The following is a 21,964-nucleotide window of genomic DNA, read 5'->3' as shown; positions in this document are numbered from 1 at the left end:
ATGAAAAACAACATCACGTCTTCAAGAATGAACAAATATAAAAACAAATATACAACATATTTTATTGTGTTACAAATGAGCTTTCCATACTCTCCGTCTGTTTCCTCTAACAGGTACAACAGCGGCCCCCAGCGGCTGAAGCAAGCCTCGCTTCCACCAAGGATATTACGTCTGGATGTGTCAGAGGGAGTCAGGGCGAGTCTGGACTGCAGGCATCGTCATTGCAACCAGGATGCGCATCAGCGAGACGAGAAGCCTTCACCTCTTTCCTACAGGTATGACAGATTTCTGTTCAGAGCATGTTTTTGACGCGATTTGGCTGTTATGGCTTGGGAGGTTTGTTCTCAGAGAAAGATGATCTCATGACGCGACGGCGTCGCTCGCAGCCTGATCCCAATGAGACGTGTTTACAGCCATAGCAAGGAGTCCAAACGTCGGTGGTTTGTTTTTAAATGTAATGTAACAGGATCGGAGTGAATGATGTCCTGCAGCCCAGGGCAGCAGCGCCAGAGGACGGACGAGCATCAGCGGATGTTGTGACGCAATGTTTGTTATTGTACGTGAACAAATGTAGACATTAGATTTAATGGTTAATGTTGCCATAAAAAAAAAAATATTTACTCCGGAGGATTTTCTATGTAGGCTGTTTACATCCAATCAGCATATTAAGCAAATAAAGTAAAGGCTTACAAGACAAAGTGATAATTATTAGTGGTTATAAAGGAAATATAATTTCCCCCTTCATTTAAAAGCAGAGTTATGTGCTGCCTTGTGAAGCAACGTGTCACGCCATTGCAGGCCTTTCTAACGCTGCTAAAGGAATACATCTGAACAGCAAGTTGACTTTATGTTTTCTTTTCTGAAATTAAACATATATTTACATTCAGATTCCTACTTTCAAAGATCTTTCAAGGAAGAATTTGTGTGTTTTTAATCTATATTTGTCCACCTGATTTTAATTTTAAAAAATGTATATTTCATGCTGGTTTTATTTGATTTTAATTTGTAGCAAGCAATCATGCAACATAATCCAAAATCACCCTAATTAAACAGATGTGAAGCCTTGCATATTCTTGACTTAAAATAGTCTCCAGAGGTTCTCGGTTATCTGGGGAGCGGCTCTTGCAGGTGCATTCTTTGCTTTTCTGTTCTCTCCCTGGGCGCAAAGTCTTTTGCATCGCCTCCTCGTCTTTCTGGTAGTTTAATTTTAGTGATTAATGAGACACATTTGTTTGGATCGGATTCTCCTGGCCCGCAGATGTTGCACTGGTCAGCACCGAACCGAATCCTTCGGTCGATAAAGTGAAATAAACAGGCTCACAGTGTGACAGAGGAAAAGAAGTTTGCTGGTGCCAAAATGAAGAGAAGACAGGGATGATGACGGAGCAGAAGAGACAGGTCCAGAAAGATGTGGAGGAGGTCTGGGGGAGAGAGGAGCTGCAGTGGATCTGCTGCTGACAGCATCTGCAGGAGGCCCAGCTGTGCACAGGCAGCCCAACAAACTGGGTCACTTTTGTTTCCAGACCATCCCGGAGGACCAAAGACCACCTAGAGCTGTGCCTTGCTTTTACTGACGCAGTTCTGCTCAGAACTTACGCTCATCATGAATGCAATTGACTTTTGGCTTTTGTTGATATATTTTTTGCAGGGTCGAATGATTTACGGCATAAACGTACCAGAGGCGTCAAACTCATTTTCATTTTGGGCCGTATCAAAAATCTGAATGTTCTTAAAGGGCTGGTTGTGCCAGAATCTAATGCTAAAACTCGTTAAATTGTTGAAATATCTGTAAACAACTGTTTGTTTCAGTGTTCAATAAGTGTTTGCTAAAAATGAAATACATTGATCAGTCCATCCAGAATTTTGTGATTGTTTTTGTAGTTTTTTGCAATCAAAATCACAGATTTTGTGGTGCTGATTTAGAAATATTTGAAGGGAATTTTACCGATAGTTGTGCTAATGCATGACGCTAAATGTGACTTTTTGTTTTATCGTCGTATGGATCACTTGACATCAAGTAAAGCTGAGGCAGCAGCCACTTGAATCCAATGGTTTTGGCCAAGTTTGAGAAACATTTGCAGTAAAATCAGAAACAAATTTGGGGATCGGTTGATTTTGTGTGAATTTTGCGGACTTATTGATGTAATTTGGAGTCTAGAGGACCACATAAAAAGCTGCGGTGAGCCAGATTTGGCCCCCGAGCCTTGAGTTTGACACATGTGATACAAGTGTTTCATATCAGTTGATATCAATAACTGACTAGTTTTTTGTTTTAAATATCTGAAATACTGCCAAACTGTTGCTAGGTAACCAAAGAGCGAGTGAGTTACTATGCCACCATCCCAGCTTAACTGGCCTTGAGAGGTGGAGCAGCTGAAGACTTTCCTCTGCCTACATCCCCCAGAAGGCTTTGCACTTCTGTGTTGGAGTTCAGTGAAATGATTGGAAATTCAGTCAGAGGAATTATGGAGGTGCCTGTCATAACATATGTTCTTATTGGTTTATTGTGCAGTCCTACAACAACAGTTTTTAAAGTTTGTAGTTTGACTATTGTGTCATTTAACAACTTGAATTATTGACCTAATTCTTCAAGAAATACACACAGCTGGGAGGCACTGTCCAACAATTTTCTGTCAGTTTTTTTTATAATCTGAGCTTTTCTAGAAACTTTAAGTTAGTCAATCTAAGTTTATTATCCAGTTGAAAAATGTATCCAGAACGATTGCTCTCAGATGAACGTAAATTATCAAAATCATCCGCCGAGCCTCAATTTAGAAGCAACGGTGTAGATGTCCAATGAGCACCGGCTCAAAAATCAACACTTTCAATCATGAGTAACAGTTTTATCTGCCTACAAAGATGGGCCAAAGCCTTACAGAGAAGGATTTTGTGGTCAGCATTATTGACAGCATAAATGTTGGTTTAGACCAGTTCAAGATCAAACCCGCCATGGTGGTGGTAGCATGATGCTGAGGGCCTCTCTCACTTCCAGAGATACTGGTACATTGCACAGAATTGGGTGGAATAATGAATGTTTCTAAATCAGCTAGCAAAATCATTCCTACTCTGGACAGATAGATCTAAGATTATTTTCTTTAAACTGATAAGTTTGCTTCTGACTGGAAATGTTACAGGTATCTCTCAAAAAAATAAGAAAACAATGTTAAATATGATCAATTTCTCAATAATCAAAATGAATGAAAGTGAAAAACTCAACTCTGTGAAGGGAATGTATGTACGCCACTGATGACTATGAGACAAGTGAAAGGGTGATTATCCTTCCCTGTGGCTTTACATTAGTTCCAGCGTTTGCTTCCTATAGAGATCCCCACAGCGCCCAAGGCAGTGAAGACTACAGCTTGTTAAAAGACGTCTCCCACTGACAAAGACTCCCACACAGCCTAATGAGCCACAGCATCCGCGGTGTAATTCTCATCTGCTTCGGTCTCGCATGTCAGTGCCAAATCAGAAACCAAACTGGCAACGAGCGTCACACTCGCTGGGTGGACGGCTGGTGTGGCTTTGGGTGAAGAGCACTCGGCTCATCGCTTGTGTGTCGTTGAGAAAAACGCTGTTTTCATCTGCACGTGCTGCGTGACGTCAGAACAGATTCGAGACTAAAAATAGATCCCCACTGCCGGGGTCTTTAAGCTTGAACGCACAGCATCGAACAGACAATCAGAAACGGGTCTGAACAGACTTGTGGCAGACGCACAAGTGCTTTAATCCTGGTTTGCGTGTATCAGAGCTGAGAGGGAGGAGGAAGTCTTTATCACACTGAGCAAAGGTGGCTGGGTATTTGAAGGGTGGACACAAATACCAGAGAGGGGATGCTAACTGAGTGTGACGTGCCACAGGAAACGTAAACATTTTCCTGTCAGCTCAAATAGAAGCAGCCCATGTTAGTCATCACACCACCGGCTCTGTCCTTTTCAACGGTTTGCAGTTTCTTTGAGATTGCCCTTTTAAAGGTACACAGAGATCTTTGAACGGCTGCCGATGCAGGGAGTTGTTTTGTGCCGCTGCTTCTTGACCTCAGTGCACAATTTGAAACCGTGGGCCACAGAAACAAACTCTATTGCAGAGATGAGAGTTACAAAAAAAAAAAAAAAAAAAACAATTTTGAAGATCTGTACCAGTCAAAGCCACATTCAAAAGAGTTTCATGTTTATTTATTCTTATTTGTCCAGAGAGCAAACACTGTAAAGGAACATTTGGATGAGTTGGGTCATTTTTGTTTGACCCAAATGAATCAGGGTTATGTTGGATGGTTTCCACCCTAATTAAAGGTCCATGTAAATGAAAGAAGTTTCTAATGTACAAATGAGTTGCTACTATTATGTTAAAAAAAGAATGTGTGGTTCCACAAGGTGTAATACTTGATCCACTGCTGCTCTAATGTTATTTTCCCTAGCAGATTCTGTTAAGATTATTCTTAATATTAATCTTTTAAGTGAAGTAAAGTCGAGTTTATTTCAGTTGTTTTTCAGCAATAGTGAAACCACCTGATGAGAGGGATGAGTTTTTTAGTACTTGTATCAGATGCAGAGGCAGACAAAAAGAGAGCAGGAGGAGGAGTTTAAATGCTGAATAATTTATTCAATGTTTTAATGGTTGAGTTTGCAGAAGTTTATAATTTTCGCTACCTTTGTTTTTTCGATTGGACACAGCATTGGCACTGGATTTAATGTGTAAGTGCAGATTATCAGTATAATTTTCTGAATATTCTCTTCAAAAATGTTGCTAAATGTATTGCAGGTCGTGGTAGAGTGGAGTTCAGATGTTTCAGTCACAGGAGGATTTGGCAAACAGGTTGACAAGCAGTGTTGATGTTTCTGTTGCTGATTCCTTTTCAAGGTTTACTCTTAAGTCGTATCTGTCTGCATAATGTCTCTTTATTCTGTCTCTGTGAAACTGAAATCCAGCCTTCCTCCATTTTCTCTCAGCTCTTGAGCTCGTGTTTCTCTTCACGTCTTAACGATGGAGCGTTTCTCCATGGACATTTCTTTCTACCAGAAGTTGAATCACTGCTGTATCAAATTTTACAAGGAAATTTTCTGTCAACTCAACTTTTAATAACAACTAAAACAACTATTCATGCCAAAAATATTCAATTCCACCTCTCTAAACCGCTCCAGTTTGAAAGGTCAGAAGTATTGACCCAAGACTTCACTGGTGAAGAACTAGAAGGTTGATAATTATCTTGATCTAAACTCCAACAAATGGGAAACAATAAGTACAGCCCCATCTGAAATATGTTCACATTACTGACCTCTTTATATCCATCTAGCAATCCTGTTTCTATCGTTGTCATAATTTTATCAACCAAATGTTGAACTTTAATGTAAATCTTTCAGTAGAACTGAGAGAACAGTTGTTGTGTTTTTGTCTTAGGCTGAAAACTAATCGGTTCTGTCAGACATTAATCTTTAGATTTATCTTTTATACATGTTCTTATTGTTTGCCCTTAAATAATCCCCTATATCTTTAAGTGTTGTTTTGTAATTTATACTTTTACAATCTTTTCATATCTCATCTTGTGACCACGTCTGTGAAAACTGTTTCATAAATAAATGATCCATTCATTTATTTACGCAGTTTTTATGCTTAATTGTTCTGTACAGTAATTTAATCAACACGTTCTTCTTATAATAGAGTTCATGATAGATTTTATATTTGGATTTATTTTTATTGAATGACAGTTTGTCATTCAAACTTTCTTTTAATCACATCAGAAGGTTATCAGGCAATGTGGATTTAGGTCCAAACTTTGATGAAATGCGTTATATTTATAATGTTTGGTTTCCTGAGAACAAGGGGCTCTAACACCTGACTAGGCAATAAAAGAAACTAGAGAAGCAAAATCGAAAAAGGAAACTTCATGCTCGTGGTTAAAACAGAAATAGAGTTGATCTGTCAACATGGACAGATAAACCCTAGTTGACAATTTGCTTCTTTTTTTTGTCAATTTGTACAAGGTTTCTACTCCTTTTTCACTCCGACAATGTGCTAATACCAACACACCCTGTAAGTCCAGCATAATTGAGAAATTTGTACTTTATCGTTTTGGTCACCTCTGCACCTGCTGTGCTTGAGGCTGAAACCAAAACTACTCAAAAATAAAAAAAATACATTGAGCGGTCTGGGTCCTGATAAAACACTCCTCAAAACTGTAAGAGCAAATTCTCTCAGCATGATGGAGTCGATTTGTATTTCTAAGTCATGAACGTTTTCACTAGGAAAAAAAAAAAACACACACACACACTAGAACATTTCATCAGCTTCACCGATGGACATTGAAAAGTTATGGATATAGTGCCAAATATACTACATTCCATTGTTCTTTTGTGTAGTTTATACATAATTACAGTAATTACTTTTAATGTTTCGAAAGATTAAAATATGCAGATTGACATTTTTTTTGCAATATTTTTAGGGCAACATTTTCACAGTTTCAAACGAGATTTAATTTCATTGTAAATGGGAACGCAAACATCCAGTGACATCTGCTTGGATTCAGATACTGGCTGAACATGACCAAACAGAGCAACCATTTGTGAAGACAGATTAACTGCAAACAAAACATCAACATTTAGCGTAAGACTAAAAAATGAGGAATGTTAAACATTTTATCCTTTTTCAACTACAACACTCCATTACTTATTTTGGTGTATTTAACAAAGTAGATGAATTGATTGGTTCAGTAAGAAAATAATTTGCTAAACTGAAGGCTGCTTGCTTTGGTAGTGGCCAAATGTGATAAAAAGTAAAGAGCTCAGAGCCAACTCTGCTGTTATGGCCCACTTGGCACAGCGTTAGCTTCCTGCTCCCAATGAGCAACCTTATGTGCCGCAGCCTTTCTTTCATCGGCTGCAGTTTTCTCGGAGCACTCAGCACACGTTACTGAAAGCTGGGTTGTTATTTGGGAAGTCGACTCCGGTCTTCGCATGAATGATAACTCATAAAGAACTGTTATATGAAATATTTGATTTTGGAATGTTAGTAATAGTAAAAAAAGATTTGAGTCCTTTTGTTTTATTTGAACTTCTGTGTTTTTCAGCTGCATTCAAGCTCTCCAGATGCTGAGCGTTAGTGGTATAGATCCCTCTTTGTGTTCATTTTGTGAACTGCATCATGGTGTGTAGTGGTGTGGAAAACAAGACACGTTCTTGAATAACTCGGTGCTTTCATTTAACGTGGCACATCAAGTACAACTAACTAAAGAGTCTACTATGAGTCTACTATGAGTCTACTATAAAGAGTCTTCTATGTCTACTATTGGCGTTTTCTTTTAATCGCATCAGAAGGTTATCAGGCAACGTGGATTTAGGTCCAAACTTTGACAAAGCCACTGCTCAGCCTTCCTGCTCTCTTGGACTAGCTTTTCTATGAGAATTATGTCTCCTACAGTGGTTTTCTTGACTAGATAGATAGATTGATAGATGATTATATTTCCCATATTTTGCAGGTTCTATTTTTTCTTAAGAAATGACATTGTTGTTCTGGTATTTACTCTTCTTTGTTTGATAATCTGAAGCACTCAAAATGCAATAAAAGAATTTTTTTTTAAAACACAGAAGGAATCATTACTCTACATACATAAGGGCCAGATGTGGATTCAGCCCGCTGCAGTGTGTGCAGAGTTTCATAGCCTGCAGCTGGGTGAAAGTCTCACTTTTCACAGCGAGATTCATCTCGCTGCATATGTTATCACCCTCGAAACCCAAGAACTAATTTAGTTCAAGTTGGAAACAGGCATCGTGCTGATTACGACACATTTGGGTTTGATGGTGTGGTTTCGTTGCTCTCCTAATGAAACAAATCAACAGCAGGAGTTATTTTTGTTCCTCAGCTGAATGTTCTCGTAAAAAAAGAAAAAAAAGTGTTCGCTCTAATTCGATTTTCTCTTTGTCTTCCAGATTTATCACAATCAAGCGCCTGAAAATAAAAGGGAGAGCAACAAAGAAACGGCAGCTGCGCACAACGTGACAGGCCAGTTTTAATCTCTTCTCTTCAAGCTCTTTCCGCTGAAACCCATCGTTTGCCCCGACGCCAGCCCACCATGTCTGGGAAGGAGCGCAGCCCCCGCCACCGGCCGTGGTCGGTCTACCGGGCCAACACCTTTGATCTCTCAGCGGAGATGATGGGGCTAGCGCTCTCAGGTAGCTAAGTAACTGGTGCCATGGCAACCAGCATTAGAAATTAGATTTATCTCATGTTTGTTTTATTTGTCTACTTCACAGGCAGCAGTCAAGATCCAGATGAACCGGTTCTGGAGTTCAGTGTGGGTATGTTCAGAAAAATCTGACTTCAGCATTTAAAAGATTTAGTGCAAAGAACAAGAAAAATATTAAAGTAAAATGCAGATCCAAATCATAGTGTAAAAGCCTTAGAGCATGTAAAACATAAACATATTCTTAAAAAGTATATAGAAGTAAGAAAGTCACACAAAAGGCACAAAATAACTCAGGACAGTTTTAAAATTAATCTCTTCTCTAAACTAAATGAATTCAGTGAATCATGGCTGTGATTGTCTGCCAGGTTTAAAGAACAGCAGGAAACACTTGTTACTGCTCAGAGTAAAAAAGTATTACACAACATCTGCTCATAAAGCACTAACAACTCTGAAGTTCTGTGACTCCCTGGTCGCAGGGATTATTTGTCACTCAAACATCTAAATCCCACTTTTAGTAATCTGTTGCGTTGCCATGTTGCTGTAGCCTGCAGTGAGCTGGTCACGCCCTCTCTGGACCGCAAGCCAACCAGCTTTGTGGCCGTCAGCTGCACCACACCGCCGCAGGCCTTCTGGACTAAACACGCCCAAACCGAAATCATAGAGGTAAAAGGAAACAGTTTGCGCCGACTGCTGGGAGCTCTGTGAGACTTTTACCACCTCCTCATCTCTCTCTCGCCGTCACCGTCTCCCCTTTAGGGCACCAGTAACCCCATCTACCTGAGCAGCATAGCGTTCTTTCAGGACTCGCTCATCACCCAGCAAACTCAGGTCAAACTCTCTGTCTATGACGTGAAGGATCGATCACAGGGCACGGTAATATCTGAAAAAAAAAAACAAATGTAGTGAAATGTAAATCCTTCATGGTCAACTATTATCTGCATTAAATCCTTTAAATCCTCTGACTTTATACAGATGTACATGCTTGGGTCGTCCATGTTTTCTGTAAAGGAGCTGCTGCAGGACAAACACCACAGACTGCACTTGACTCTAAGGTGACAGAGAGGAATATCACAATGTGGATGCAAAATGCCAAAGCTATGGTTGGATCTGATGTGATGTCATGGTGTGTGTGTGTGTCAGGTCAGCAGAGAATGAACGTGTGGGCAACATCACAGTCATCGCCTGGCAAATAGAGGAGAAGCGTGAACAGAGAGCACCAGTCGCAAGATTACAGCGGGGGGATACGGTCAATGGAAGGGTGAAATAAGCTCATCCTTTTCTTCAAACTCTCCACAGTTTCTCTGTTTTTGATTTAAGTGATTGAAAGGGAAGCCGGTTAATCTAATTTTCTGTTTCAAGCAACATTGCAGAACTTGTCTTTGAGACAAATGCTATTTGTGTTGTTGTTTTGAGGTATAAAATACAGCTGAAACCAGATATTCACACACGCCAAATAAAGACACAAACACTTTTTTTTTCTCACTTGCTGAACTTTTTTTTAGTTAAATCAAACCAAACTTTTCCTGTCTTAGCTTAATTAGGATTACCAAAGTTATTTGTATATGTCAAATGCCAGAAAAGTTGGCACAAAGATTTGTTTAGAAGTTGTTGTTTTTTTTCTGTGAATTCAAAAGTTTGCATACATTTGGTCAGTATCAGGGATAATTACCTTTTAAAATGTATGACTTGGGTCAAAGCCAAAACAAGAAAAGCTTTTTCAGATTTACCTTCAGACCGTGAGAAAGAAAACCTCTCCATATTTTCTATTCAGCGTGTGTAAATGTCTGGTTTCAGGAAAATTATTGGGAAAACCACCAATTCACTTGCATTTTTGTGGAGTCGTGATCACCATGTTTGATTTCACGATTAAGGAATGAATTTGTATGTTAACATACGAAGGTCAGAGGATTTCGTTCACGTGTCGTTGTTTTTGCTGTTTCAGATGGTTCTCCCAGTGGATGAAAGCCTGACCGGATCCACGGCTATTAAATCCAAGTCTTCGTCTTTATGTAAAGATCCGATGCTAAAGGCAGGTGAGTGCGTTTAAATGCCCTCTGCTCACGGGTCCATGCAAAATGTTATGGTAACTTTATGAGTTCTCGTGTCTACTCCTGTGCGTTTAAGTTTGTGGAGGTGTGATGTCACGGACGTATCGTTTCCCAACCACGGATGGAAACCACCTGCGCGTCCTGGAGCAGATGGCTGAAAGCGTCCTCTCCTTGCATATTCCTCGACAGTTCGTCAAACTGCTGCTGGAGGAGGACGCCGTGAGGTAGCTTTGAGGATCCACAGCCTGAACTTAAGAGAAACTCAGTTACTGCACTGCATGCATCATGTGGTTAAATTGTACGTGGCTGAAATCTAAAATCTTTGACTTAATTTTTTTGTGGATTTGTGTTTAGAGACAGTTTGACGTGCACAGCAGGCCACTGTAAACCTTGGGTTTATTTATGTTTTTGTTCTGTTGTTGCGCTGCAACCACAAACAAATACACTCGCCGTCTGTTTGGTGTCTGACACAGCAGCGGCGGCGGCAAACACAGCTTCTTAAATATTCTTCGACTTCGCCGAATGTCTTGACCATGACGGCGTGTGTGTTCGATTTGCAGGGTGTGTGAGCTGGAGGAGCTGGGCGAGCTCGCTCCGTGTCGGGAGAATCTCAGGAGGCAGATCATCACTCAGTATCAGACTATCATCCTCACATACCAGGAGACCATAAGTGACCTGCATGAATACAAAGGTCAGAAACAGAAGCTCACTTCTGCATCACAGGCACTGCACACTGCGATGAAATATTAAATTGGGACTAGATTGTAGACTGCAGATGATTTCACAATGTGAGATTAAAAAAAAAACATTTCAATCTGCATTAAACATCCTGCATTTTATCTCCCAAAACTTTTATCTCTTTAAGAGTTAAAACTCCTGAAGGTCTCTCACTCCTCTATTATGACTTGTTTGCTGTCAGATGATTCTAATTAGAAAGTTTTTTTTGGCTCTAGTGGCCTTTATTTGATGGTTAATTGACAGGAGGGTGGGTGATGGGAGAGGAGGAAGACATGCAGCAAAGGTTGGGAATTGAACCTATGACAGTGCCGTCAAGGACTAGGACCTCCATATGTGGGTTGTGCTTAACCCCTGCGCCACCACAGCACACCCCTAATTAGAAAGTTTTATAAACAGGTTGACATCTTAGATCCTCTGCAAACACTGATGGGGGGGTTTATGATTTTATTTAGTAATCAGGATATTGTGACTATCTGCAACTGTGGAGGTCAAGTGTTCAGAGGTCAGCAAATCAAAGTGACTGATTATTAGACTAATCATATTCTGTTATTTTGTACAGAATATTGAACAATTACAAGCTTTCCCAGAATAATCTGGCGTAGAAAATAATTTCTGGCCCTTTGACAAAGAACCCACACAGAAATGTAAGAAATACATAGTTTATTTTATTTTAAAAAAAGAGTGTTTGATATATGATCTTTTATGAAATGAGTAAAATATTTGTGAAGAAGATATGAATAATCCGTGTCTCTCTTTTACTCCTGTTGTCTCCCAGGACCTTCGTTTAAGCCCAGCACCTTAAAAGCGGAGAGGAAGTTGGAATTCATTCCCACCAACCTGCACATCCAGCGGATGAGAGTTCAGGGAGAGACGGGTTACGGTGAGTCGCTGTGCGTCGTTCTCCTAAACAGGACTAATGATAATATATTTGATTCAGTGCCGTCACTTTACAGTCTGTGTTTGTTGCGTCTTTCCCACCAGATTGGACGTATGACGTCGTGACCATAGGGGCTCCTGCAGCACATCATCAGGGCTTCAAAGGCTGCGGCCTCAGAAAACTGCTGCACAAGCTTGAAGAAGCCAGGAAACAGTGAGTGAAATCAAAACAAAGTAGCTCAGCAGCTCTGCTCTTTGCGCTCATTCATGAATGTTTTTCTGTGTGATTTTCTGTCCTTTATTCAATCAGCACTTATGAGGAAGAGAGGTAAGGGTTAGAGTAAAGAGTTATAAGAAGCCGTCTTCTAAGAGTTTTTGAATGTTTTCTCGATTTTGCCACACTGCTCCCTCTGTTTACTCTCTCTGTCCTCTTTTTTCCTGTTACGCGGACCAATCTGACACGCACCTGAAGCTCTGCTGGCTTCGGCTCGAAAGGAATGACCTACCAGCCTCAGGATGTCGTTAAAGCGAAGGAGCTGATTGCTCAGATCAACACTCTGAAGACGCAGGTGTGTTACTACACCGAACGTCTGTCCAGAGCCGCCAAGGAACGCTCATCCAACGCTCTGGAGAGAACTCTGGCCATCCTAACGGAGAAGGTAAGACATTGCTCAGAGAAGCTGGAAGGTTGTCATTTTTATTATAGCAGTCACAAATTTATGTGATGGGGAAAGGAAAATGGTATATGATTGTCAAAAATCTTGCAAAATGTTCTGCTTGGGAAAAAAAGAAAAACTGACAGGTTATGGATGAAAACCTTAAATTTTTGAGAAGGTGGGCTGAACCAAAGCATTTTTTCCCCCAACAATAATAATAGCTTGTTCTGCAATGAACTTAATTACTCACCTGAAACAATTTCAGGCTGAATTTAAACATTATTGATACTGGAGGAAAAGCTGCTGACATCCAATTGACTGCCTGCCTGTAGCATCCAATCAGCCCACACTCAGTACATCACAGAAATGCAAGTTGAGTCGATTCCCCCAGCAGATGCCATGCAGCATTCAGGTACAGCTGGGACACTATAGGTTTTTCAAAGATATCAAAACAACTCCAAAATGATTTAAGCATGTTGTCTTCTCAAATGTGGGTTCAGTCTGATTCAAAAGTTTACCAACATCAACGCTGACCAGTTTTAAGAGGCTGTTTTGTTGTTTGTTCTGTCTATTCTGTCCAGGCTTTTGATATGTTTGCTTATATCACTTTATTTCCTGAAAAAAAAGCCCAAACAAAACTCCATGCAGCCAGTTCTATGCTTTCCACTTTTTTTTACTTTTAGAACATAATAAAATCAATTTAATATTAGAAATGAAAAAAAATTGATTCTTTGTGTACTGCTGGTCGAAGTAAAAACAAGAATTATACTTTTTTTAAATTAATTTTTCTTATTTGAAATGTACCAAAAACATTATAAACCATGACTTAAAAACCGCGACATGCACCTTACCCTGAATATTTTGTAACTCTGCTAAACACACAAGCAGTGCTGCAGAGTAGTTGCTTAGATAAAAAAAAGCATATAAGCGTTTGCACAAAGTTTAGACCTGATCACAGATATTATTTGTAGGTGATAGCAAAGAATAGACAACATTTTTATCTTTAGATCTGCAAAGCTGACTGAGACTTAACTCAAAATACCTGCATCAGAAGTTGGTTCTACAAACTATTGAACAAGAGGAACTAAGTGCCATGCTCAATGATTTTTATTTAGCAATCCTGTCTTTTCTCTTTAGCTTCATTCATAATTGATTTCAAAGTTCAAATATTTCTTTGTAACAGCTTTCTTTTGGCAGAGCTTCAGTACCTCTTTCCCTCCTATTGCAGACCCGTCAGTTGGTGACAGTGTGCGACTCCAAGCTGCTGTCGTCAGCCATCGTTGCCCTTGCCGCCGCCCGCCCTCAGTTTTCGCAGCAAAGTACCCCGTCCCCTTCCTCCTCTTCCCTCTCACCTTCTTCTCGCTCTCCATCCCGTTCCCCCTCTCGCCACCCCACCTCACCTTCCCGCCCAGCCACTTCTCCGTCGAGACACGCAGCTCCTCCAGAGGGCAGCGAAGGGAGCAAAAGCAAGCGAGCCTCGACGCACTCGGACTATCATGAGGAAGAGTGGGTGAGTGGAGACAAACCTCCCTGCTTTTTTTCTTCAGCTTAAATTAGGATTTGCCTGTTTGGCTTGGTTTTCACCCAGGATGTGCGTTTATGTGCAGGAGAAGGTTTGGTTAAATGTCGATAAAAGCCTGGAGTGTGTGATCCAGACGGTGGACCGGCTGCTGCAGAGGGACAAACTCCAGAGCGACAGCAGCTCTGAGGACGTCTTTCTGCTCGCCAACGAAGTTCCGAGTAGCATTAAGAAAGGTAAGTCAGAGAATCTGCCCTGTGTCCTGATTCCTGCATCACGTGGAAGAAAAACAGACTAAAGTTTAGCTTCAGGGAAAAGCCTTCTGAAATAAATAATTATTTAGCGCCACATCCTTCACCAGCAACTCTTTTATTTTTTGTAGAAAGCAGTCCAGAAGTTGAAAAGAAATCTCCAGGTGAGTTTTTTGTTTCATTTGTTTGTTTGTTTTTTTGACAGGTTTATATTCTGCATTATATTTTCACTGTAAAAAACATAAAATCTTGCCAAGTATTTTTGGCCCAGTTTCTAGTACTCTGGAAATAAGACAAAACTAACTTTCAAGTAGCTTTTAAGCAAGAAATGGGAGCTTGTTTTGAGTCAGCAATTCTTTAATATTGAGGAAAAAGTAAAAGCAGATTATTTCACTTGTTACATGGTAAAATTGTCTCGTTACGAGTACCAACAGAACAAGTACTTTTACATCATATTACCCCTTTCATGCATGAATTGTGATTCTTTATGTCAGGATTTTTTTCCAAAGTGTTTGTAAAGAAAAATTAAGGCATAAAAAGGTGCAAAAAAAAACTTTTGTAATTTTTTTTTTTGTTTTGTTTTTTAGGATTTTTTTTCCTAGATGATCAGTTGTAATTTTCTTCAAAAATAAAATTGTTACATGAAGTCAGAATTTTTTTTTACCTACAGTAGAAGAAGGGACTGGATATTCCTGAGTTTTTGTCTGTCGGCCATATTGGATTTAACCAAAATTTTCTTGCACTTGCAGCTGATGGCCAGTAGTTGATAGTGTATTTTATGATGCATTAGTGTCCACTTCACTGGTATGTGTGCATTTATAAAATTAAAATCCACAAGAAACAGAAGTGTTAAGATAGCTGTCGACTGTAGTGACCACTATGCACGAAAGGGTTAAGGATTAATGACTTGAGACAAGCTCATATTTCCTGCTGAAAAGTTATATGTAAGTTAGTTTTCTCTTATTTCTAGTCTACTAAGATATTTGCACTAGAAACTAGACCAAAATTACTTGGTAAGATTTTGTGTTTCTACAGTGTTTAAATGGAGCTCTCATAACAACACAGGGTTCTTTTCCCCGGTTTGCATCTTTCAGGCGAATGGAACGAAGTGCTGTATCCCCTCCTCACCACCCTGACAGAATGTGTGTCTCTGATGAGCGACAAAGCAAAGAAAGCCTTGGTGTTTCTGCTGATGCAGGACAGCGCCCCCACCATCGCCATGAGCCTCACTATGCAGTATCGTCGCGACGTTGTTTTCTGCCAGACGGTCTGTCAGCTCCTGCAGCCAAAGTCCCACACACACTCACGTACAACGGCAACCTGACTGATTGATGTACTGATGTGAGATGTTTGTTTGCAGCTGACGGCGCTGATCTGCGGCTTCGTTCTCAAGCTGAGGAACTGTCTCTGCGACTCGGGCTTCCTGCGGCAGCTGCACACCATCGGCTTGCTGGTTCAGTATGAGAGTCTGCTCAGCACCTACGGTAGCTGCACACAAAACACGTCAAGACACACGAGTCGCTCTGGCGATGTCATGAATGGCTGCTGTAAGTGTCCTGTGCAACTTCCTGTTTCTCAAAGGGGAGGAGTTGGCCATGCTGGAGGACATGAGTGTTGGCGTGATGGACCTGAGGAATGTCACCTTTAAGGTTACCCAGGCAACCTCTGGTTTCAGCCCCGACATGCTGCCAGTGATCACGGGGAACAGGACTGGGTTTAACGTCAGGGTTCCCGTGCCTGGCGTGATGTTCGACACGTTGCCAAGAGAGATCCAGAACGGGATGTTGCTTCGGGTGCAGCCCATCCTGTTCAACGTGGGCATCAATGAGCAGCAGACGCTGGCTGAGAAGTGAGTCGCCGACACAGATAAATATATTTTATAGGTTTGTTATTGACAATCCTGAAAAAGCCTAAATCTGATTAAATGTTAGAGCCAAAAGATTGCCAACGTTTTGCAACCCAATATGTTTCATGTCATTATCTTGGTCTCTGGCACCCTGGATGAAGAAAAAGTCTGTTATCTCAAAGATTGTCTGCTAAAAATCTATAAAAATATAAAGCTATTTGTCCCTTTCCCTCTCTCGGTAATTAATCTTATTGTTATGCCACTCTGGTAGCTTTTACATTTGGTACGTTCACTAATTATGAAAAAGATCTGATTTTTCAGCCGGTTTGTGCTGACTTCTCTGCGCCTCTAAACAAAGGAGTTGTTCAGATGTTATGACTTAGTCAATAAAAGCATGGAGAGAAAAATTACACACGTAGGTTTTTCTGCTGCTTTCAAAAAAAAGTTCCTGAAAATCTGAAAGCAGTATTTAAAATTTTAAATGTTTATTGTAAAGGAAGTAAAAAAAAACAATATAGCACAGAATGAGAACCTATAGAAAAGTAGAATAACTTATCATTTCTATCTGTGCAGATTTGGAGACACGTCGCTCCAAGACGTCATCAATATGGAGAACATGACTCGCCTCAGTTCATATTATGACCAGTTCAAAGAAGTCCTTCCAGAAGACTGTGAGTCAAACACACATAATCTTTTATATATATTTTATTTTTGTCACTAGATTTCTTATTCCTCTTACATCTCTTCAGGTCTCCCTCGGACCCGCAGCACCACCACTCTGCCCGACATCCTCAAGCTGCTGAGTCAGAATGTGAACGCCAAGAAAAGCAAAAACGTAGAAATCCTGTGGCAGGCAGCCGAGGTGGACTTCTTCTTCTTCTCCTTCTTTTTTTTCCCTCTAAATGTTGCCACAAAATTATTAACTAAGCAAATAAAACGTTTCGAGTCACATCTGCTTCTTCGCACCCTAAAGGCATGTCGCCGCCTGAACGGCGTCCGCTTCACCAGCTGTAAAAGCGCCAAGGACCGCACAGCCATGTCCCTGACCCTGGAGCAATGTCAGATCCTGCAGCAGGAGCACGCCATGGCGCCGCAGGTCTTCTACCAGGCCTTGGATTGCATGCGCAGGTCGGTCGGTCCCGCCTCCTCTCGCTTGCTTATGTCTCGGTTATTATTTGCCAAATAGCTTAAAATGATTTCTGTGTCTCCGCAGTGAGGGCTGCAGGAGGGAGAACACCATGAAGAATGTGGGATGTCGAAAATATGCCTTCAACTCTCTTCAGCTCAAGGCCTTCCCCAAACAGTACCGCCCCCCAGAAGGGACATACGGGAAAGTTGAGACCTAAGTGGACTCATATTTGTTGGAACCAAAAAACAAAAACACATATATGAAAGACTGAAAAATTATACATATATATGTTTAAAAAAAAAAGACAACAATATCAAACAAAAACTGACACAGCCGCCCCTGGTTTTGTGTTTAGTCCGTGTTAGGATAATCAGTGTCCAAGTGCCGGTTCTGTTAGATTTGTTTCAAAATGTTTCCTCCCCCCATCTTAGCTTTGCTACTAGAATCACAATTCACAGCTAATGTGAGGCTTTCTGTGTCACATTGTAGGCCGTGTCATCATGGCTGCACCGGCTGTAGCATCTGGAGGTTTGCAGCCATGCTGGATCAACAATATTATCTTTTCTGTCTAAAAAATAACATAAAATGTGTTTATATGAGAGACAGGCTACAGTCCAGGAAAAAACTACAAACCACGGATTTATTTTATTTTATTTTTTTGTTGTTATTTTTTTATATTATTATTATCATTATTTTTGTGTCTAATTTAAATATTTCAGAAAAACAAGCCCAAATATCATGGCTTTGTCTGGGGGAAAAAGTAATCACCCCATTGTTAAATCATATATTAACTGGGTTTGAAGAAATTAAAACTGTTTTTGCTTCACTTGACAAACTCAGACCGGATTCCTGCCTGACCTGTAGAATAAAAAAAAACCTACTGGACAACACAAAGTAGGCTTAAATATCTCAAAAGTAACAGAGCATAAAGAAAACCGAGAGCAGATGAGACATAGACTAACTTTCATCTATCACCATGGACATGGTTACAAAATTCTTTCTAATGTTTTGGGACACTGGTAAGCCATAATGTGAGTTATTATCAACAGAGAAAATATATAACAACAGAGAACCACCCCCACCAGACAAAGGGTTTTGAGTGGTCTAGTCCAAGTTCAGACTTAAATCAGACTGCTGTGTGACCTCAAACAGGTCCTTGAATGTGGCAGAATTACAGCAGTTCTGCCAAAAAGATCAGGCCGATTTTTTTTTCTCAAAGAAATGTAAAGCTTCATTAGCACTTAATGGAAATGTTATAGAGGTTATTACGCTTATTAGGTTTACAAGAGATTTTCATAAAAATTGACTTTTTTTTCCTTATTTGATTAGTAATATTATTTTTTTTTTTTTAAACTGTAGTTTTTAATTTGTCTGATATTAAAGTCTGTTTGATTACCTGCAACAATTAATTTTGATGTTAATAAAAACAGAATAAATCTGTTAGGGGAAAACACTTTTGCACTGTATGGCACCTGTTTGTCCTTGTCAACACTGTTATTATTGGATGTCATCTAAATAGCTGATATAACAACAGACAAACTTTGTGTTCTTTTTTTACTTTCAACATGCATTAACAAAAGCCTTATTATATCGGTTATTTAACTTCGTCGCAGAGCCTGCTGACTTGATTCTCCATAAGTAAAAACCTGTTACTGAGCACAGTTGAGTTGTTTTAGAGAGGAATTCCAAAACTGCATAAAGTTAATAGAGACATTTTTTTTAAAATAAGTTCAATTAAGTTTGATGCATTTTTAGAAGCTTCAAAAATGAACTCAAGGCAAACGTTTGGACATCCTGAAGGGTCATCCTAATTTCTATGCAAGAAAGAAGTCGTAATATTTTCTTAAACTATGTAAACTTTTCATCATTTGCCTTCTGCTCTACTATTTGAAAGTGTTTTCTACATTTAGACATGCCTTAGGTTTTAAAGTCGCAGTATGAAAACCTTCTCTCGGCTCTATTTAGTTGTAGAATTGTGGATTTAGAGTTGTGCTTTGTTGGAGCCATCTTGTTTTCATCTTTATGTTGAAGCTATAACACTTCCTGTATTAGTGAATAATGGCCCAGCCAATCACACGGCAGCAATTGAGTTAATTTGAACATCTAGATGTGGTCAAAATAACTTGCTGAGCATCAGAATGGTTCCTGTCCAGAAGGCATTTCTATATTGGAAACTGGAAAATTGCTAAGCTGCTTGAGGCCTTTTGTAGCTTTCATTTCCTTTTTGTATGAGAGGGGAAAAATAAAAGTATAAAGAGTTGACGTATTTGTTAAGATTCGTAATTGGAATGATCTCCCATCCAAACAGTATGGGAGGTATATATCGGTATATTGCTGTTTATCGGTCAGTACTTGAAATACGTTGAAAATTGACATGTTTTATCCGGAAGGCAAAGTCTAATTTAACTAAGGCAATTCTTCCATTGATCCCAATCACATTTAGATATCTTTTTAGATATCTTCATCCAGGCATTTTTTTTTTATTTCCAGTCAAATTTGACCTTTTTTAGCAACACCTTTACAGTGAAATTTTGCTTCGGAAGTGAGTTTTCCTGTTTAAATCGCTATACGAGACATATCTCTGACATGCTAATTAAAGTCCAAACACTTTCTAAAAGTGATCCAATGTATTAGAAATGTGATGTGCTGTTTGGTTTTATTTCCATTTTTATTCCCATTATTTGTATTGTTTGGCTCTTTAACTTTGTGCTTTTGGAGTTTGTCTTCTACTTGGTCACAGCTGGCAAGAGTTTGACTGGTGGTGCACTTACTGTATATTATGTATTAAATACAAACTACAGTGTAGATCCACTTCTTAATACTTAATAAATCTTAGTACATATTCCTAACCTTTTTGAAGGAAACATTATCTAGGACCAGCATTCACAGAGTACAGGTGCAGAAAAGATGGAAATCAGAAAATGAACATTCTGTTTTTGATCATTTTGCGCTATTTGCTCACAGTCAACAGAAATTCAAAGTCACACCAGCAAAACTTGACTAGTAGACTGGATTCATAGCAGATGTGTGAAGTAAAACTTTACCCAACACTGAGTCAGATCAGATGAGACGCTGTCATTCAGAGATGCTGACATGTTCCACTCCGTTGTTTATATTAACGCAGCAATGCAGATGATCTGCTTCGGTATCAGCTCAGAAACCTTCCACTGGTCCTTCGCTGCACTGCAGGATGAAAGCTGTTGAAGAATTTATTGGCTTTATGTTTGTGCTCATTTCTCTAACACAACTTTTTGTCACTTTTGACAATAAGCACACAAATATTCTGGGGACCTTTCAAACATTTTCTTTCACGAAACTGTTACATTTACAAATTACAACGTCTCAATTATAACTTAATGAATGCTACGCTTTTGGATTCTACTTGCATGAAGATTAAGTATGCTGCAGCACATTCAGCTTAAATGTGTTGCAGTTGTTTTGCCTTTCAGATTTCCCATAAACCTGGAAACACTATTAGCCTGAGTTACAACAAACACCAGTAACAGTTTCATTTATCAGCTCTGGCCTTCAGTATATTGTATGTTTTCTCTGAGTGATGGATTGTATTTTCAGCTATTTCTTCTCCTTTAAGAGTATGTTCACCTGTTACTGACCAAAATATGACCTTATTTTAATAGTACACGCCCACAACAATGGCAGAGTGCTCTACCTACTGGGAATGGGTTAAAACTGAATAATGAATAAAGGACTGTTGAAACCAGCTGAGTGTTAGTGTCTCAAATTAAGTCCATTGCCAAAAAAATAAAAAATTAAACTGGGTTTTTTGTGTTTACATTGCTGTGGAACAAATTTAAGAGTGCAAAGTGTTTGTGTGCAAAGACTGAGTCAGTAAGTCAAGAAAAATCTATTTGTTAAATTATTATTAAATGCTCTGAAATAAATTAGGATTCAATTCCACAGACAAAAAGGAAATGTAATCTAAATGATATTTGAACATACAAATTATTGTTATGAGTCCTTCTGATAGGGCTGCACAGTGGTATAGTTGGTACAGCTGTTGCCTTGCAGCAAGAAGGTTCTGGGTTTGATTCCCAGCCTGCATGGAGTTTACATGTTCTCCCTGCACATCTGTGGGTTTTCTCCAGGTACTCTGGCTTCCTCCCATAGTCCAAAAACATGACTGACAGGCTAATTGGTTTCTCTAAATTGTCCCTAGGTGTGTGCGCATGGTTGTTTGTCCTTTCTGTCTCTGTGTTGCCCTGCGACAGACTGGTGACCTGTCCAGGGTGTGAAATTCCAAGCCCAGCCATACAGCCTTATAACACTCTTCATACCCCTTAAACATTGTCACATTAGTATTGCCAACACAAAGCAACATACGTCACTTTCTCTAACAATTAAATTTAACTCTTAAAACTGTGACGGGGATTTATATTTAAACCCCTTTTCTCTGATAACACAAAATAAAACGAGGTTACAAGAAACTGCCTCCAGAAGAAAGCAAATAGGGTCACAATAAAGACCAAGGAAGTTAGGCTAGCAAGCAACATCTCAGCTCTGAACATCTCTTAGTAAACTGATGAGTCTATCATCCAAAACTGTAGTTGGGTAAAGTAAAAATCCAAGTACAGAACAGCAGAAAACTTGACTGACGTCAATCATTATTTGCACAGGAAATGGAGATGGGAGATGGTGCACCACCAATAATTCAAGACCGTAACTCATTTGTGGTTAATTTTATCTGATTTTAGTAAGGCAATATAA

The 21,964-nt window shown here is 39.6% G+C and overlaps 1 protein-coding gene across 1 annotated transcript; it reads left to right on the top strand.

The window, feature by feature from the left end:
- The first annotated feature begins 142 nt into the window (after positions 1 to 142).
- inpp4aa (inositol polyphosphate-4-phosphatase type I Aa) lies at positions 143 to 20,960 on the top strand. Its single transcript, XM_008434669.3, has 24 exons — positions 143 to 275; positions 7,920 to 8,162; positions 8,244 to 8,288; positions 8,721 to 8,839; positions 8,933 to 9,049; positions 9,149 to 9,228; positions 9,317 to 9,434; positions 10,119 to 10,209; positions 10,301 to 10,448; positions 10,785 to 10,915; positions 11,738 to 11,842; positions 11,944 to 12,052; positions 12,149 to 12,166; positions 12,311 to 12,497; positions 13,723 to 14,004; positions 14,102 to 14,249; positions 14,396 to 14,428; positions 15,359 to 15,531; positions 15,625 to 15,748; positions 15,846 to 16,113; positions 16,684 to 16,781; positions 16,860 to 16,972; positions 17,084 to 17,238; positions 17,324 to 20,960. Exons 2-24 carry the CDS (start codon positions 8,063 to 8,065, stop codon positions 17,454 to 17,456), a joined length of 2,895 nt encoding a protein of 964 aa, XP_008432891.2. The 5' UTR covers positions 143 to 275; positions 7,920 to 8,062; the 3' UTR covers positions 17,457 to 20,960.
- Positions 20,961 to 21,964: the final 1,004 nt, after the last annotated feature.

The sequence above is a fragment of the Poecilia reticulata genome, chromosome 2 (assembly GCF_904066995.2).
Source record: "Poecilia reticulata chromosome 2, P_reticulata-male-v2, whole genome shotgun sequence".
NCBI lineage: Eukaryota > Metazoa > Chordata > Actinopteri > Cyprinodontiformes > Poeciliidae > Poecilia > Poecilia reticulata.
Note: the sequence above shows the minus strand (reverse complement) of the source record. Positions and strands in the feature narration are given on the sequence as shown.

Excerpts from the sequence above, each read along its gene's own strand:
- inpp4aa (XM_008434669.3), top strand. The coding sequence starts at position 8,063 with ATGTCTGGGAAGGAGCGCAGCCCCCGCCACCGGCCGTGGTCGGTCTAC. Across the intron at positions 11,843-11,943 it reads TCAGGGAGAGACGGGTTACG|ATTGGACGTATGACGTCGTG; the intron begins GTGAGTCGCTGT and ends CTTTCCCACCAG. Across the intron at positions 14,429-15,358 it reads AGTTGAAAAGAAATCTCCAG|GCGAATGGAACGAAGTGCTG; the intron begins GTGAGTTTTTTG and ends TGCATCTTTCAG.